This window comes from Dermatophagoides farinae, chromosome 8 (assembly GCF_024713945.1).
Source record: "Dermatophagoides farinae isolate YC_2012a chromosome 8, ASM2471394v1, whole genome shotgun sequence".
Lineage (NCBI taxonomy): Eukaryota > Metazoa > Arthropoda > Arachnida > Sarcoptiformes > Pyroglyphidae > Dermatophagoides > Dermatophagoides farinae.
This window is the reverse complement of record NC_134684.1, coordinates 1,474,864-1,489,463: the sequence shown is the minus strand read 5'-3', so window position 1 is coordinate 1,489,463 and position 14,600 is coordinate 1,474,864. Positions and strand designations below refer to the sequence as shown.

Genomic DNA, 14,600 nt, shown 5'->3' with positions numbered 1-14,600 from the left:
GTTGCCATGCTGCTTGCTTGCTTGCCATCAAACAAAAGACTAAAGGCGTGTTTTTTCATCCAGAATCATCATTTGATTATTTTTCACCATTCATTCATTTAATATTTCAGTGATAATCTTTTCGGAACGTAAAAAATAAAAAATAAAAACAATCAAAAATGGCCATGTCAGTACCAAAAGCTCCCGGCTTTATGTCGATGATGAAAGAGGGTAGCCGTTATTATGCCGGTGTTGAAGAATCATGTTTACGAAACATTGAAGCATGTACGGAATTCGCCATGACATTCAAATCATCATATGGACCACGTGGTCTAAATAAAATGATTATCAATCATTTGGACAAATTATTCGTTACAACCGATGCAGCAACCATAATCAACGAATTGGATGTAAATCATCCAGCTGCTAAACTCATTGTTCAAGCTTCACAAATCATGGAACATGAGGTATGATCATGAATTTTTTTTTGTTCAAAATCGTATAAATTTTTTTTTCATTCTTTTATAGATTGGCGATGGAACTAATTTTGTCATCCTTTTAGCTGGAGCTCTATTGGAAAACTCGGAAGAATTGATTCGTTTAGGCTTGAAACCGACAGAAATCATTGATGGCTATAATTTAGCTGCACAGAAAATCCTTGATGAATTTCTACCTACCGTTGTCGTTGGTGAAGTCAAAGATCTAACTAACGTTTCGGAGATACGAAAACCAATTAGAACAGCATTGATGAGTAAACAATATGGTAATGAAGATTTTCTTGCTGATTTGGTCATCAAAGCTGCCCTTTCTGTTTATGATCGAGAAAGTGGCTATTTCAATGTTGATAATGTTCGTGTATGTAAAATCCTCGGCTCAGGCATTGAAAGTTCACAGGTGATCAATGGAATGATATTTAAAAAAGCTGTTGAAGGTGATGTTACAGCCGCGAAGAATGCCAAAGTTGTTTGCTACACATGTCCAGTCGATGTACAGGCAACTGAAACCAAAGGAACTGTTTTGATAAAAACTGCTGAAGAATTGAAAAATTTTAGCAAAGGTGAAGAGAATGTACTTGAATCCCAGATCAAAGCGATTGCTGATTCTGGTGCCAAGGTGATTGTTTCTGGTGGCAAATATGGTGATCTAGCCTTACATTACATCAACAAATTTGGCATGATGGCTGTTCGTTTGCATTCGAAATATGATCTTCGCCGTCTTTGTCAAACCGTAGGTGCTACAGCTTTGACCAAATTAATCGCTCCAACAGCTGAAGAACTTGGCTCCGTTAGATGCTGCTTTTATCGAAGAAATTGGTGGTACCAGTGTGGTTATTTTTGAACAAGATTTAAAAGCCACAAAAATCTCTACCATTGTTATTCGTGGTTCAACGGATAATCTAATGGATGATATTGAACGAGCCTTAAATGATGGCCTCAATACATTCAAAGTATTAACACGTGATGGTCGATTAGTAGCTGGTGCTGGTGCCTGTGAAATTGAATTGGCACGTAAAATTTCCGATTATGCTGAAACATTGCCCGGATTGGAACAATATGCAGTTGGAAAATTTGCTGAAGCTCTACAAAGCTTACCAGTTGTAATTGCTCAGAATGGTGGCATTAATCAACAGGATATATTATCATTACTATTGTCATCACATCAAGAAGGCCGACACACCGATGGTGTCGATATTGGATCGGATTCTGCTGCCGTACAGAATAGTATAACGAATTCAATAATGGATTTGTATCTAGCCAAATATTGGGGCATTAAATATGCATCACAAGTGACTAGCACCATATTACAAGTGGATCAGATTATCTGTTCGAAACCAGCCGGTGGACCTAAACCACCACAACAACAAGGCCATTGGGATCAGGATTAATAATTGAATGAATCTAATTTTATATCTCAATGAATGATAATGAATGAATGAGTTAATCTGCTTAAATTTTTACAAAATTGATTGATTTTTCAAATAAATAAATAAAAAAAAATTATTATTCTAAATCCAATAAAAAAAAACGCCATCTTGAGTTAAAAAAAAAGAATGTAACAGTGTACCCGATGCTCAATGACACTCCTAATAAAAATTCAATTACAGCGCCATCTATTTTTGATTGTTTACTTTATTTTTAGATTTATATGAAATCTATCTATTACAATGATTAGTAGATTTTATATATTTAGTGCTCATTTTAAACGACGACGTCTAAATCAGCAAGTTGTTGTTGTTGTTGTTGTTATTGCAATCATTCGATTGTTAAATACATTTTCAAACTTGTAATCGATCACATCATTTCTCTCTCTCTGTCTTGAATTTTTTTTTCTTATTATTGTATATCACAATACGAAACGGACTATTCAAAGTCTGAATCATCACATCAACATTATGGAATTTCTTGTAGCCATACCATTGAAAAAAACATACGAAGTTGATTTGGTTAAATACCTAAAGGTATCGATCAATGCTCAATATGGCAATGTTGATGAAAAATCTAAAGATAATCTTGAAGTGATGAATCGAATGCGAAACAATGCTACATCACGTAACATTGAATCTAGTCAAGAGACTAGCTTGGAAATCATTGAAAAGTGAGTGTCAATTTTTTGAATGTACATTTTTTTGCCATTTTTAATAATTTGTAAACTATCCACCCTAATATAGATATTATGATCAATTGGTTCTATTGAATAACAAACTACCGCAAGCAAACGTTCCATTTAAATGGAAAGATGCATTCGAAAAGGGTGGCATCTTTTCATCGTCCTCAATGACCGTATCAAATCTCAGTTTTGAAAAAGTTTGCATCATGTTCAACATTGGAGCTTTGATGAGCACATTGGGTGCTTATTATTGTAAAGAAGGTGCATTCAATGATAATTCATTGAAACAGGCCATCAAACATTTTCAAGGTGCTGCCGGCATTTTCCAAGCGCTGAAACATACTACTTCATCATCATCTGATGGTAATGAGCTTACATTTGACCTACAAACAGAAGTGTTAAACATGTTACAGCATATGATGTTGGCACAGGCTCAAGAAGCGTTCTTTTTTAAAGCCTACAATGATGGTATGAAAGAAAATTCCGTTGCCCGAATTGCCGCTCAATGTGTTGAATTCTATGGTGAAGTTGAAAAACAAATTCAATCGATAAATTTCAAAGATAAATCATTTCTACCAGAATGGGTGGATATTATTATTCAGAAACATAATGCCTATAAAGGCGTAGCCGAGTACTATCAGGCTATGGTCGCTAAAGATAAAAAAGAATTTGGTGAACAAATCACTCGGTTGACGAAAGCTTTGGAATTTTTTAAATCAGCTGAAACTCGTGTTGCGATTAGTATGGCCGAAAAATTCAAAGATATTGTGAATAAAGCTACACTTGCATTGGAAGAGGTGAAACGTGATAATGATTTTATTTATCATGCACGAATACCAGATTATAAATCTTTACCAACAATATCGAAAGCTTTGTTAGCCAAATCTACTGAACTACCTAATCTTTTCTTCCCTAATGAATCTGACCTATTCGTTAATTTGTTGCCACTGGTCATGCATCAATCGATATCACGATTGGAGAATCGTAAACAAGAACTAGTTAATGGTGAAATTGGCCAATTACGTGATATGACACAAACATTGAGCGGAATTCTTGCATCGCTCAATTTGCCTGCAGCCATTGAAGATACACAAGGTGTCGAAGTGCCAAAATCAATAGAAGAAAAAGCGACCGCTATACGTCAAAAAGGTGGTATTGAAGAAATTAATCGTTTGATTAATGAATTGCCGGATTTGTTGAAACGAAACCGTGAGATATTGGACGAAATCGAACGATCGTTGAATGCTGAAGAGGAAAGTGATAGCAAGCTACGTGGCCAATTCAAAGAAAAATGGACCAGAACGCCATCAAACAAATTGAATCAAACTTGGCGCTCACATATTTCGAAATATCGAACAATCATCGAAAAAGCTATTGAAGCGGATAAAAAGCTCAAAGTTAATTATGATAGTAACATTGAGAAAATCAAATTGCTTTCAAGTCCAGCAACTGCTTTGGCTTCAGCTATTCCTTCCAATCAGGCTAGTGGTTCATCCGTTGATGATTCAGCAGTACAATCATTACGACAATTGATGATACAGGTGGATGCTTTGAAACGTGAACGTGAATCACTTGAAAATGAATTGAAAAACATTGAATTTGAAGAATTACGTAAACAATTTTTGAACTATTTAAATGTCAATACTGGTGTTGATGAAACGTCTGTTGCTGCAGAAGTGATCGGTAGTGCATACAATGAACTTCAGAAAAAAGTTCGTCAAAGTAAAGAGAAACAGGAACGATTAATAACGGAAATTCAAGAAGCGAATCAAAAATTTGTCGTTCAACGTGGTTCAAGTGGTTCGAAACGAGATCAATTTCTTAAGGATTGTGCCGCCGCTTATGAAGCTTATACACAACTATTATCGAATCTGAAAGAAGGCAACAAATTCTACAATGATCTTACCCAATTATTGGTTAATCTTCAAGTCAAAGTGAATGATTTCTGTTTTGCTCGTAAAGCTGAACGTGAAGAACTGTGCAAAGATTTACAAAACGATATCGTATCCAAGCCAAATGATCCAGTACCTAAGATTCCTGATTATCAGAAGCCTGATAGTGGCAGTTCGTCATCAGTGCCACCGGCAGCACCATATCAACAATTTAATCCATACCAGGCACCTGGTTACAATTACTATCCGCCACCACCATTACCACAAGGATTCAATCCATTCGTGATGCCACAACCACCACCAGGTTATTTGAATAATTTCATTTACTTTTTTTGTTTTTGTCTAATTCTCTTTTTTTTTGATTTTTTAATTAACAGTTGCTTATTATCCGGCACCGAATTATCAATATCCACCACAAGGTGGTCATCCACAGCCGGGCAGTTATCCATACCAACCACCATCATCATAATTCTCGATTCAGTTTTGGTCACGTTTGTTGGGTGTGCCTTTTTACGATTATTTTAATACAAGAAAAAAACTAACAACAAGGAAATACTGTTTTCGTTTTGTTCGATTTCTGTATTATTCTGGATATATACTTCTCAAGATTTATTTGTTTTTTTTTTGGTGGTCGGACCATCTTATTTTTTTTTTTATTTTACAATAGTTTATCTCTCATAATTATTGGAAAAAAATAAAGCTAAATATATTGCAAATTATATTAAAATATATTTAAATCTTGAATGTGGAAATAAAATTTGATGATTGAAAGGAATTGGAAATTCAAACAACAAAATCAATTCAGTCTTCCTACAAGTTATAATTGAGACAATTATAGTAGAATTATATTATATTATTATTATTACTATTTGTTATAATAATTAGAGTCCACCACCAGAAGAAGTGTCCCCAAATACATATTCTTTATAAGTTTTGTTCATTTGTTCCAAGAAAATGAACGTTAAAACTGTATGTGGACCTAATCGAGCATAGTACGGTGTAAATCCTTTCCATAAGGCGAATAAACCTTCGTTTCGAATTACTTTTGTTAAAACATCCTGAATAAAAGAAAATAGTTGACAATTATTGAAATGGAAAAAAAATTGAAATTGAAAAATAAAATAAAAACACTTACGATTGCACCAGTGTATTCGGGTTTTCCATTAATAGTTTTCATACTTTGAATTCGAGTTTTGGCTACAAAATAAAAATAAAATTGATAAATCAAAGATTTCTATGTTAAAAAAAAAAATACTGACCAATATCAACCGGCATAGAAGCGGCAGTGGTTATCAATCCAGAAATCATAGATGCAGCGAAATGGCAACCAATATTATCTCGAAAATATGATGTGGACAATAAAAATTGTTTGGCTTGTGAATATGAAGCTAATTGAGCAGCATTTACAACCATTGCACGGCCCATTGTTGGTATGCAACCACGCCATAATGTTAAAACACCTTCTTCACGAGTGATACGGATAAGTGCATCAAAAACACTTTTATAACCACGACGATCAGCAAGCGGTAAACGACCATCAGATGTCATACGAATAAGTGATACTTCGGCTGGTGTACCGAAAAAAGCACCAATCGCTCCGGCTGTCATACCAAGACCGGCTTTAATGAAAAAACCTGGTGGTTTTCCTTGACCATATTCACGACTATACCAATCGAACAATGATGTATAAACACCCATTCGAACGGTAGTATATGATGCCTGTCTTAAAAGGCCAGCCGATAATCCAGCATAAAGGCCAGTGATGCCTTCATTTTTCACAACTGCCCGTAATACATGGATACTGGTCTTGTGTTCTTTGGCTTTTCCTCCAACGCCTGTTTGGTGTGAAATATGATAATTGTTACTAAAATCCGAAATAATTGAATCAAACAACGAAAAAAACCTACCACTCAATTGCATACGATTTTTCACCAAATCTAATGGTTGAACAAAACATGTAGCAGCCATACTATGATCGAAGAATTAAAAAATTGTGTTAATTAAATCTATCACCATGATGACAAAATCAAACAAAACAAAACAAAAAAAAAAATACCCGGCTGTTCCACCGAAAATAAATTTGACCACATTTGGAATCTGTTGTGATGAAGATTTATCCGTTGAAGCCATTGAATTGTATATATATGAAATATAAAATTTGTATAATTGAGTTTCGATGAATAAAAACAAAAAAAAAATAAAATGAGCGGTTTGAATTTAATGAAATTTAAGAATTCGAAGATTTTTATACTATAGTATACTATACAGTTAATATGATCAAATCAAATCACATATATGTGAGAGAGGATATTGAGAAGGACATTTATCAATGTTTTGATTTCATAAAACTGTTGTGTTGTGAATACAACAACACACCGATCATCGATGTATAACACATTGCCAAACAATCAAAACAAGCCAGCGCATCATTTCCTCAGTAGAAATTTTTTTTTTTTGTTACATTATCTTAGTCATTATTATTATGTGTACATATTTGTGGCTCTCAAAAGAAAAAGATTTGAAAATAGTTTCAACATAAAAGTTGACGCAAATAAAAAAAAAAAAAAAGATCCTCAAAATTTGATCATTAACACCGCGAATGCCTGTTAATAAAAAACGTGACATTCGCGTGAGCCAAATTATAATGATGATGATAGCGCCATGTCAATTTTTTTTTTCGTATTTTCGATTTTGATTCAGATATAAATCAGAATTATGGTTAAATTAAAGCAATTAAGACCTCGTTGTTTTTTTGACATTTCGATTGATGGAAAAAATGGTATGTATATTTGATTTGTTTCTAAAGATTTGATTTCTTACGTCATTTTACTATTTGATATTTAATTATTTGATTGATGATTGATGATAGCCGGTCGAGTTATATTCGAATTATTCAATGAAAAATGTCCTAAAACATGTGAAAATTTTAAAGCACTTTGCACTGGCGAAAAAGGTATCGGACAATTAACCGGAAAACCTTTACATTATAAAAATGTTAGCTTTCATCGTATAATCAACAATTTTATGATACAAAGTGGAGATTTTTCCCAAAACAATGGTAAAGGCGGTGAAAGTATATTTGGTGGAACATTCAAAGATGAATCATTTGATTTTAAACATGAACGTCCATTTCTATTGTCCATGGCAAATCGTGGACCAAATACGAATGGATCTCAATTTTTTATGTAAGTTCAAGTGATAACAGATAATCAATAATTTATAGATTAATTTGATTCATTTTTCTGTAGAACTCTTGTACCAACACCACATCTTGATGGGTAAGTTTCAAATGTTTTTTTTTCTTGCCTCTTATTTATTGCTTATCATGAAAACTTTTGAATAAATAGCGTACATGTTGTATTTGGTCATGTAATTGCCGGTCAGGATGTTGTAATGAAAATCGCACAGCAATCTGTTGATAAACAAAGTCGTCCCATAGTACCAGTTTGTATTTCAAATTGTGGTGAATTAGTTCCACAAATCAAACCAAAAGAGAAGACTCTATCAGTGGATAAACAAAGTCATAAAAAACGACGAAAACATAGTGATGAATCCGATACGAGTGGTGATTCGGATAGTGATTCAAGTTCAAACAGCAGTAGTAGTAGCTCTGAATCTGATGATGATTCTTCGTCAAAAGAAAAAGATAAAAAACAAACTACAAATCCTGTCGAGAAGAATCCTGATAATACAGAAATCGAACAAAACGAAAACAGTATTTCTTTATTGTAAGTTTTTCCTTATTACCACTTTCAATTTCATTAATAGTTTTTATACAATTCCATTTTCTAGTAATCCAAAATATTCAGTTCGTATTGATCCAGAAGAAATACCTGAAATACCACAGAATCGTTTTCTTCACCGAGGTATACGACAATCTCCTTCGATCCTTGATGATGCGATAACTAACAAAGAAAAAGAGGATTCCAATAAGAATCGTTCACAATCATCTAATTATCGTAATGATCGATCCTATGGACGACGTATTATATACACTTCTTCGGGACGAAAAATCAAAGGTCGTGGTTCGATTCGATATCGTACACCATCACCTGATGATAATGGTCGATATAGCAGAAAATCTTCACGACAATGGCGTAGAAGTGAAACACCACCATATTGGCGTGCTGAACAGGCCAAACTTCGACCATGGAAACAGATAATGTCTGCTAAGAATAATTCAAAAGAACAGCGGCATTCGAATGATAATAGTCGTAGGCGAAGTTCGCGTTCACGTTCGTATGAACGACGCGATCGTCGTCATCATCATTATCATCATCACGAGAATAGAAATGATGATGATAATAATCGGTCGCACAGAAAACATCGAAGTAGCGATCATCATCATCATCATCATCGTTCAAGAAGTTCAAGTCCAGCAAAGTATAGAGATCGAAAAATTGATGAAAATAGTATTCAGAAAAGAAAATTTCGAGAATTTCCATCACCACGGTCATCATATTCTCCGGAAAAACGCAATTCCATTTCGAAACATAAACCATCACGAAAATCATCGAAAGAGAAAGAAAATCGACATGATCCACAAAGTGAATCAAATAATAATAATACTCATCGACGAATTATCGACGACAACAAACGAAAAGATGATTGATAATAATTCGACAAAACGATAAGAATTGAAAACCTGAATTTATTCATTTTTTTGAAAAAAATGATGCATTCTTTAGTTGTATGAAAACTTTTCTGTTTTTTATAATAACCATTTTCCGTAAAGTTTTTTTTGTGTTCGCATATATTATAAATAAAAAATCAGAATTCTGAGCCAAAAAATAACTATTTGGTTTTTTTTCATTTTAATTTGTTCCATTTATAAAGAGTTACACAGAAAGGTATGCGTGCCAAATTATTTTGTATTATTTTTGAAAGATAATAATCTGGTTATTGATCAAAAAAAAAAAAAATTCGAACACACCCAAAAATACATTAAAAAAAAGGTTCGTATATTTCAAATTCAATGTGTCAAAATAAAAAAAAAATTCTGTTTTCATTCACGATTCAAATCGGTCTCTCTCTCCCTTTCTCTCTCTATTATTATGTGTTGTTACCCCTGGATATTAATATCATCATCATCATATGTAATATTAGTTGACGAATGTTTTTTGTTTTCTTGAGAACGCAATTGCAGCAATTCTTGGTTTTCAATGATTTCGGTCAGGTAAACAAATGTGTGTGTGTGTGTGTATGTAATACACACAATTTGGTGGTGGTGGTGGTAACAAATCATAGGAAGAATAATTCCTGAAACGATTCGACCAAGCCCAAATAACCGTCATCATCATCATCATGATGAAATGAATGAATTTTTTTTATTCACACACAGTGCCCTTTTTTCATTGGTGTTTTTATTTACCATTGTTGTTGATTAAATACATTTTTTTGCTAATGTGATTCTTGTTTCAACAACAAAAAGAAAAAAAAAATTCTCAAAATTTTTCATTTAAAAAACTTTGATATCAAACCATTATTCGAATTTGAATCGATGCTAATAATACAAAAAAAATGTCGAATAATATTGTTCCAATCGAACAACCAAAAAGTCAAAAACCATCAAGTAAGTTTTTTTTCTCATTTAGAGAGAAAATTATTTTTTCATTTTATTTTTACAACATAGATAGTGCATTCAAGCAACAAAAATTATCTGCTTGGCAGCCAATTTTTACCGTTGGAACTGTATTACCTACATTCTTTTTAATTGGCGTTGCATTCATACCTGTCGGCATTGGTCTATTGATCTCATCATATCAAGTACAAGAATTAGAAATTGATTATACATCATGTGAAAGACGTGCTATTAATACAATACCACAAATTATTGACAATTCAACTGCAACATCAACACTTTGTTCGGAATTTCTTGCTAAAAATCCAAATGGTAATTGTAGCTGTTTAATAGATCTTGAACTTGATGCCGATTATCGTCGTGATGTATTCCTTTATTATGGCCTAACGAATTTCTATCAAAATCATCGACGTTATGTAAAATCACGTGATGATTATCAACTTTTGGGTCATTTACGTGCTGGACGTGAATGTTCACCATTCGCTCATCGTATCGATCCAATGGATGGAATATTAAAGCCAGTTATGCCATGTGGTGCTATTGCCAATAGCTTATTCAATGATACATTTCAATTGGAACGTCTTGTTGTTGATGCAAGCAATAATCCAGCATATAATGAAGTACCATTAATTAAAACGGGAATAGCATGGGCAACTGATAAGAATAAATTCAAAAATCCACCCATACCAAAAGGATCGAATAGTTTAGCACCTGCTTATAATGGTACGGTTCATCCAATCAATTGGCCACGCAATGTTTATGATCTAGATCCAAGTGATCCAAATGATAATGGATTACAGAATGAAGGTTTCATTGTATGGATGCGAACAGCAGCATTTCCAACGTTCCGTAAATTGTATGCGAGAATTCGACACGATATCAATGAAAAGGATGTCAGTTATCAGGAAGGATTACCTAAAGGCAAATATCGATTGCATATCCAATACAGTAAGCTAATAGAACTGATGATTATAAGTTATCATTTTTTTTTAATGTCTAAAAACATTTTTCTTCTCTTCCAAAGATTTTCCTGTTGCCGGATTTAAGGGTAAAAAACGATTCATTATATCGAATACATCGTGGCTTGGTGGCCGTAATCCATTCATTGGTGCCGTTTACATATTGGTTGGCATGACAGCATTATTGTTATCCGGGTTATTTCTTTTAATCCATAAGAAATTTGGTCCAAGGTTTGTAGTATTATCCATATCACCATTATTATTTTATAATAATTTATCTTATCGTTTTCAATTTTGATCATCAATTGATAATCAAACAAACAGTTCTGTAGACAATCTAAACATTACATCACAGACACCGTTCTTGAATTGATGGCTGCCGATATTGATGAGCATAACTTGTCTACTACACATCATTATTATTATCACCAACCAAATTCATTTTATAAATCATTGTCATATATAATTCTAAATCTTGTTGTATTAATCGTCCATTTATTATTGACACGTATTGGATATATATCATTCTTATTTTGTTTTTCTGTTGTTAAAATTAAAAAAAATATTTAATGAAATAAAATTAAATTATTATTATTGATATTGATATATCCGGTTTGAGATATTAATCAATCAATTCTTAATCCTCATTCAAATTTTTGAATTCAAAAAGAAAAAAAAATTTATTTCCAAAAAAGTCTATTTGAACTATTTCAAGTTCAGTTGAGCCTAAATAGACATATATATTCTGTATTCTAAAAGAAAAAAATTCAAGAATCGTGGTCTTCTATATAAACACGTGGAACGATGGTATTTTTTTTTTGTTTGATTTGAAAAAAAATTTATTTATCAATTTTTGTCAACACCACTTGGTTATCAGAAAAAAAAATTATTATTATTGTTTTCATGTCCTTTTTTTTAGATTCAATTGTTATATATTGGATTAATTTGATTAATATTGAATCTCCAAATAATGATGATGATGATCATACATAATCATTGCAATGTCAACAAATCGATTGATAGATTGATTTTTTTGTTTTGATAAAATGGCAACAACAACAACAACAACGACAACAAAAATTTTGGATGATCGATTATTATCGATACGATTATCTCTAAAAAAAATGTGCAATCAATTTCAATCGACAATTATATAAAAAGCTGTGCAAATGAATCCATCCACTAGTCATCATTGTCATCACTTTATTTGTTGTTATTATTAATCTTGATATAACCATAGATGAATCACGAATTGTGTGTCAAGTAAGCGTTGAGCTTTTTTTTGTTTTGTTTCATTTTCGATTTCATATACACATTGTGTCTTGTCATTGCTATCCATCATCATTGTGCATAATAACAATTTATATTATTCGATGAGATCTTGATCCTGTTTTTTTTTATTTCATTTCAAGATATCAGAAAAAAACCTGTATGATTAATAAGGATGTATGTGTTTTCATTCATTGTTTGCGGTTAGCTCTAAGGCTCATCTAGTGGAATCTCTTTCTCTTTTTTTTTGTCCACTAAAATACAGTTATTTTCTAGTATTCATTGCCATATATAGATAGATAATCTTTGATAAGATAACCTGTATATATTGTTACGTGTATAATTTATTTTGATTTTTTTTTAATTCAGAATGGCCCAATATAATGATGTGAAAAATTTACTTGAAAAATATCATCAAGAACATTTATTACGATTCTATGATGACAAAAATACTGCCGAACAAAATCAACAACTTATTGATGATATAAATTCTGTTAATTTTCAATCATTATGTCGTCAAGAATATTTCGATGATTCCAATCAGTCCAACAAATCGATTGACGAACATCTTGAACCATTAGATGCAAGTATTCAGCAAGATATTCGTCAAACATCCGCTGAACAGCTGGAACAATATCGTAAGATTGGTAAGTGATAAATTAATACGATTATTCACATGAATAAATGTCGATTGGAAAACTATAGGTCTGGAAGAAATATCCAAAGGTAAAGTGGCTGTTCTGCTATTGGCCGGTGGTCAAGGAACTCGTCTTGGTTCTAGCTTACCCAAAGGAATGTTTGATGTAGGATTGGTATCGAAAAAAACCTTGTACCAGATTCAAGCTGAACGAATCTATCGGCTACAGGAAATGGCTGGAAAATCAGCAATAATTCCATGGTACATAATGGCTTCTGAACATACCATTGAACCAACAATTGAATTTTTCAAGAAACATAATTATTTCAATTTGGATGAGAAAAATATTCGATTTTTTGAACAGGATATTATTCCTTGTTTCACATTAGATGGCAAAATTATTCTGAAAGAAACTTATAAATTGGCAAGATCACCAAACGGTAATGGTGGTTTGTATGAAGCAATCAGCAAGAAAGGCATTTTGAATGATATGCAACAACGTGGTATCGAACATATTCATGCTTATTGTGTGGATAATATTCTTGTCAAAGTGGCTGATCCGGTATTCATCGGATATTGCGCATCGAAAAATGTTGAATGTGGTGCCAAAACGGTAGAGAAAATGAATCCCGGTGAAGCGGTCGGTGTTATTTGTAAAGTTCGTGGTCAATATCAAGTTGTTGAATACAGTGAAGTTTCCAAAGAAATATCTGAACGTCGTAATTCGGATGGTCGATTAATGTTTAATGCTGGAAATATCTGTAATCATTATTTTACGCTTAAATTCCTTCAAGATAAAGTTCATTACGATGAACTACCATATCATCAGGCGAAGAAAAAAATTCCTTTTGTCGATAATGAAGGTAACCATGTAAAACCGGATAAACCGAATGGAATCAAATTGGAAAAATTTATTTTTGATGTATTTCGATTCGTCGAGTAAGTTTGTTCGTTTTTTTCGTTTTGTTCATCTTTTTATCATCATTTTATTTCACAAATTTAATCCTCCAGTGTGGACAAATTTGCCGTCTGGCAAGTGTTACGTGAAGATGAATTTTCTCCATTAAAAAACAATGATCAAGCAACACGTGATTCGCCAACAACTGCCCGTCTATCATTGTATAATCTTCATCAACGATATGTACTTAAAGCTGGTGGTAAAATAATCGATGGTGAGAAAGGAATTCCAGTTCCATTACTTTCAAGGTTTGTACCGTCATTTTTTTTTTTGATCTGGGAAAAAATTCATCTTTTTTTTCTTTTTTTTTTACTCATGATCATATGGTGTAGTCCTGTATTAACTTCTGATAAAAGGTAATTAATTATCAATCAATTGAAAAAAAACTCATTTTCTTTTTTTCTGTTTATTATATTAGCCATTATGAGAATCAAGCCATCTGTGAAATATCACCATTACTATCATATGAGGGTGAAAATTTGGCAAATATCGTTGATGGTAAAACATTGTCGACACCAGTCATGTTAAGCTAATTCAATTTGGAGGTTTTACGATTCTCAACAACAATGACAACAACAACAAAAAGAAAATTAATTTTCCTTTCTACCAAAAGAATCAATGTGTGCAATCAATAACGATGATGATGATGATGATCATGAATGAAAAATAAACCTGATGTCGATTCAATGTTTATACACCTTGACATACTCTTTGAATA

At 32.6% G+C, this 14,600-nt stretch overlaps 6 protein-coding genes across 7 annotated transcripts; 5 read left to right on the top strand and 1 right to left on the bottom strand.

The window, feature by feature from the left end:
• The first annotated feature begins 21 nt into the window (after window positions 1-21).
• CCT8 (chaperonin containing TCP1 subunit 8) lies at window positions 22-1,941 on the top strand. Its single transcript, XM_047058765.2, is given in 3 exon segments — window positions 22-446; window positions 508-1,266; window positions 1,268-1,941. Coding segments are annotated over 3 exon segments (1,644 nt in total). The 5' UTR covers window positions 22-158; the 3' UTR covers window positions 1,865-1,941.
• Window positions 1,942-2,122: 181 nt separating this feature from the next.
• Window positions 2,123-5,194, top strand: LOC124496118 (programmed cell death 6-interacting protein). The gene is made up of 3 exons (XM_047059588.2): window positions 2,123-2,574; window positions 2,648-4,782; window positions 4,856-5,194. The coding sequence occupies exons 1-3, from the start codon at window positions 2,372-2,374 to the stop codon at window positions 4,945-4,947; spliced, it is 2,430 nt and encodes an 809-aa protein (XP_046915544.1). The 5' UTR covers window positions 2,123-2,371; the 3' UTR covers window positions 4,948-5,194.
• On the bottom strand, window positions 5,186-7,031 carry LOC124495961 (mitochondrial 2-oxoglutarate/malate carrier protein). 2 transcript variants are annotated; one of them, XM_047059412.2, is made up of 5 exons: window positions 6,535-7,031; window positions 6,386-6,447; window positions 5,738-6,313; window positions 5,614-5,675; window positions 5,186-5,536 (listed from the first exon to the last, which is right to left on the bottom strand). In XM_047059412.2, the coding sequence occupies exons 1-5, from the start codon at window positions 6,606-6,608 to the stop codon at window positions 5,360-5,362; spliced, it is 951 nt and encodes a 316-aa protein (XP_046915368.1). In that variant the 5' UTR covers window positions 6,609-7,031; the 3' UTR covers window positions 5,186-5,359. The 2 variants fall into 2 exon arrangements, with proteins under 2 accessions (XP_046915368.1, XP_075589598.1); XM_075733483.1 differs by having other exon boundaries at window positions 6,389-6,447; window positions 6,535-6,667.
• Window positions 7,032-7,115: 84 nt separating this feature from the next.
• LOC124495958 (peptidyl-prolyl cis-trans isomerase G) lies at window positions 7,116-9,269 on the top strand. The gene is made up of 5 exons (XM_047059407.2): window positions 7,116-7,257; window positions 7,348-7,663; window positions 7,727-7,756; window positions 7,826-8,206; window positions 8,271-9,269. The coding sequence occupies exons 1-5, from the start codon at window positions 7,194-7,196 to the stop codon at window positions 9,088-9,090; spliced, it is 1,611 nt and encodes a 536-aa protein (XP_046915363.2). The 5' UTR covers window positions 7,116-7,193; the 3' UTR covers window positions 9,091-9,269.
• A 39-nt stretch (window positions 9,270-9,308) lies between these two features.
• On the top strand, window positions 9,309-11,622 carry Cdc50 (cell cycle control protein 50A). Its single transcript, XM_047059411.2, has 5 exons — window positions 9,309-9,433; window positions 9,585-10,050; window positions 10,111-11,007; window positions 11,084-11,249; window positions 11,343-11,622. The coding sequence occupies exons 2-5, from the start codon at window positions 9,999-10,001 to the stop codon at window positions 11,389-11,391; spliced, it is 1,164 nt and encodes a 387-aa protein (XP_046915367.1). The 5' UTR covers window positions 9,309-9,433; window positions 9,585-9,998; the 3' UTR covers window positions 11,392-11,622.
• A 187-nt stretch (window positions 11,623-11,809) lies between these two features.
• Window positions 11,810-14,575, top strand: mmy (UDP-N-acetylglucosamine pyrophosphorylase mmy). The gene is made up of 6 exons (XM_047059409.2): window positions 11,810-12,281; window positions 12,657-12,934; window positions 12,993-13,863; window positions 13,936-14,130; window positions 14,215-14,238; window positions 14,301-14,575. Exons 1-6 carry the CDS (start codon window positions 12,259-12,261, stop codon window positions 14,413-14,415), a joined length of 1,506 nt encoding a protein of 501 aa, XP_046915365.2. The 5' UTR covers window positions 11,810-12,258; the 3' UTR covers window positions 14,416-14,575.
• The last annotated feature ends 25 nt before the right edge of the window (window positions 14,576-14,600 follow it).

Coding starts and splice junctions, on each gene's coding strand:
- Cdc50 (XM_047059411.2), top strand. CDS start 9,999: ATGTCGAATAATATTGTTCCAATCGAACAACCAAAAAGTCAAAAACCA. Junction 10,051..10,110: donor AAAAAGTCAAAAACCATCAA/GTAAGTTTTTTT, acceptor TTTACAACATAG/ATAGTGCATTCAAGCAACAA. Junction 11,008..11,083: donor TCGATTGCATATCCAATACA/GTAAGCTAATAG, acceptor TCTCTTCCAAAG/ATTTTCCTGTTGCCGGATTT.
- LOC124496118 (XM_047059588.2), top strand. CDS start 2,372: ATGGAATTTCTTGTAGCCATACCATTGAAAAAAACATACGAAGTTGAT. Junction 2,575..2,647: donor AGCTTGGAAATCATTGAAAA/GTGAGTGTCAAT, acceptor ACCCTAATATAG/ATATTATGATCAATTGGTTC. Junction 4,783..4,855: donor GATGCCACAACCACCACCAG/GTTATTTGAATA, acceptor TTTAATTAACAG/TTGCTTATTATCCGGCACCG.
- LOC124495958 (XM_047059407.2), top strand. CDS start 7,194: ATGGTTAAATTAAAGCAATTAAGACCTCGTTGTTTTTTTGACATTTCG. Junction 7,258..7,347: donor TTCGATTGATGGAAAAAATG/GTATGTATATTT, acceptor GATTGATGATAG/CCGGTCGAGTTATATTCGAA. Junction 7,664..7,726: donor AATGGATCTCAATTTTTTAT/GTAAGTTCAAGT, acceptor ATTTTTCTGTAG/AACTCTTGTACCAACACCAC.
- mmy (XM_047059409.2), top strand. CDS start 12,259: ATGAATCACGAATTGTGTGTCAA. Junction 12,282..12,656: donor AATCACGAATTGTGTGTCAA/GTAAGCGTTGAG, acceptor TTTTTAATTCAG/AATGGCCCAATATAATGATG. Junction 14,131..14,214: donor CCAGTTCCATTACTTTCAAG/GTTTGTACCGTC, acceptor CATATGGTGTAG/TCCTGTATTAACTTCTGATA.
- LOC124495961 (XM_047059412.2), bottom strand. CDS start 6,608: ATGGCTTCAACGGATAAATCTTCATCACAACAGATTCCAAATGTGGTC. Junction 6,448..6,534: donor ATTTTCGGTGGAACAGCCGG/GTATTTTTTTTT, acceptor CTTCGATCATAG/TATGGCTGCTACATGTTTTG. Junction 5,537..5,613: donor CCGAATACACTGGTGCAATC/GTAAGTGTTTTT, acceptor TCTTTTATTCAG/GATGTTTTAACAAAAGTAAT.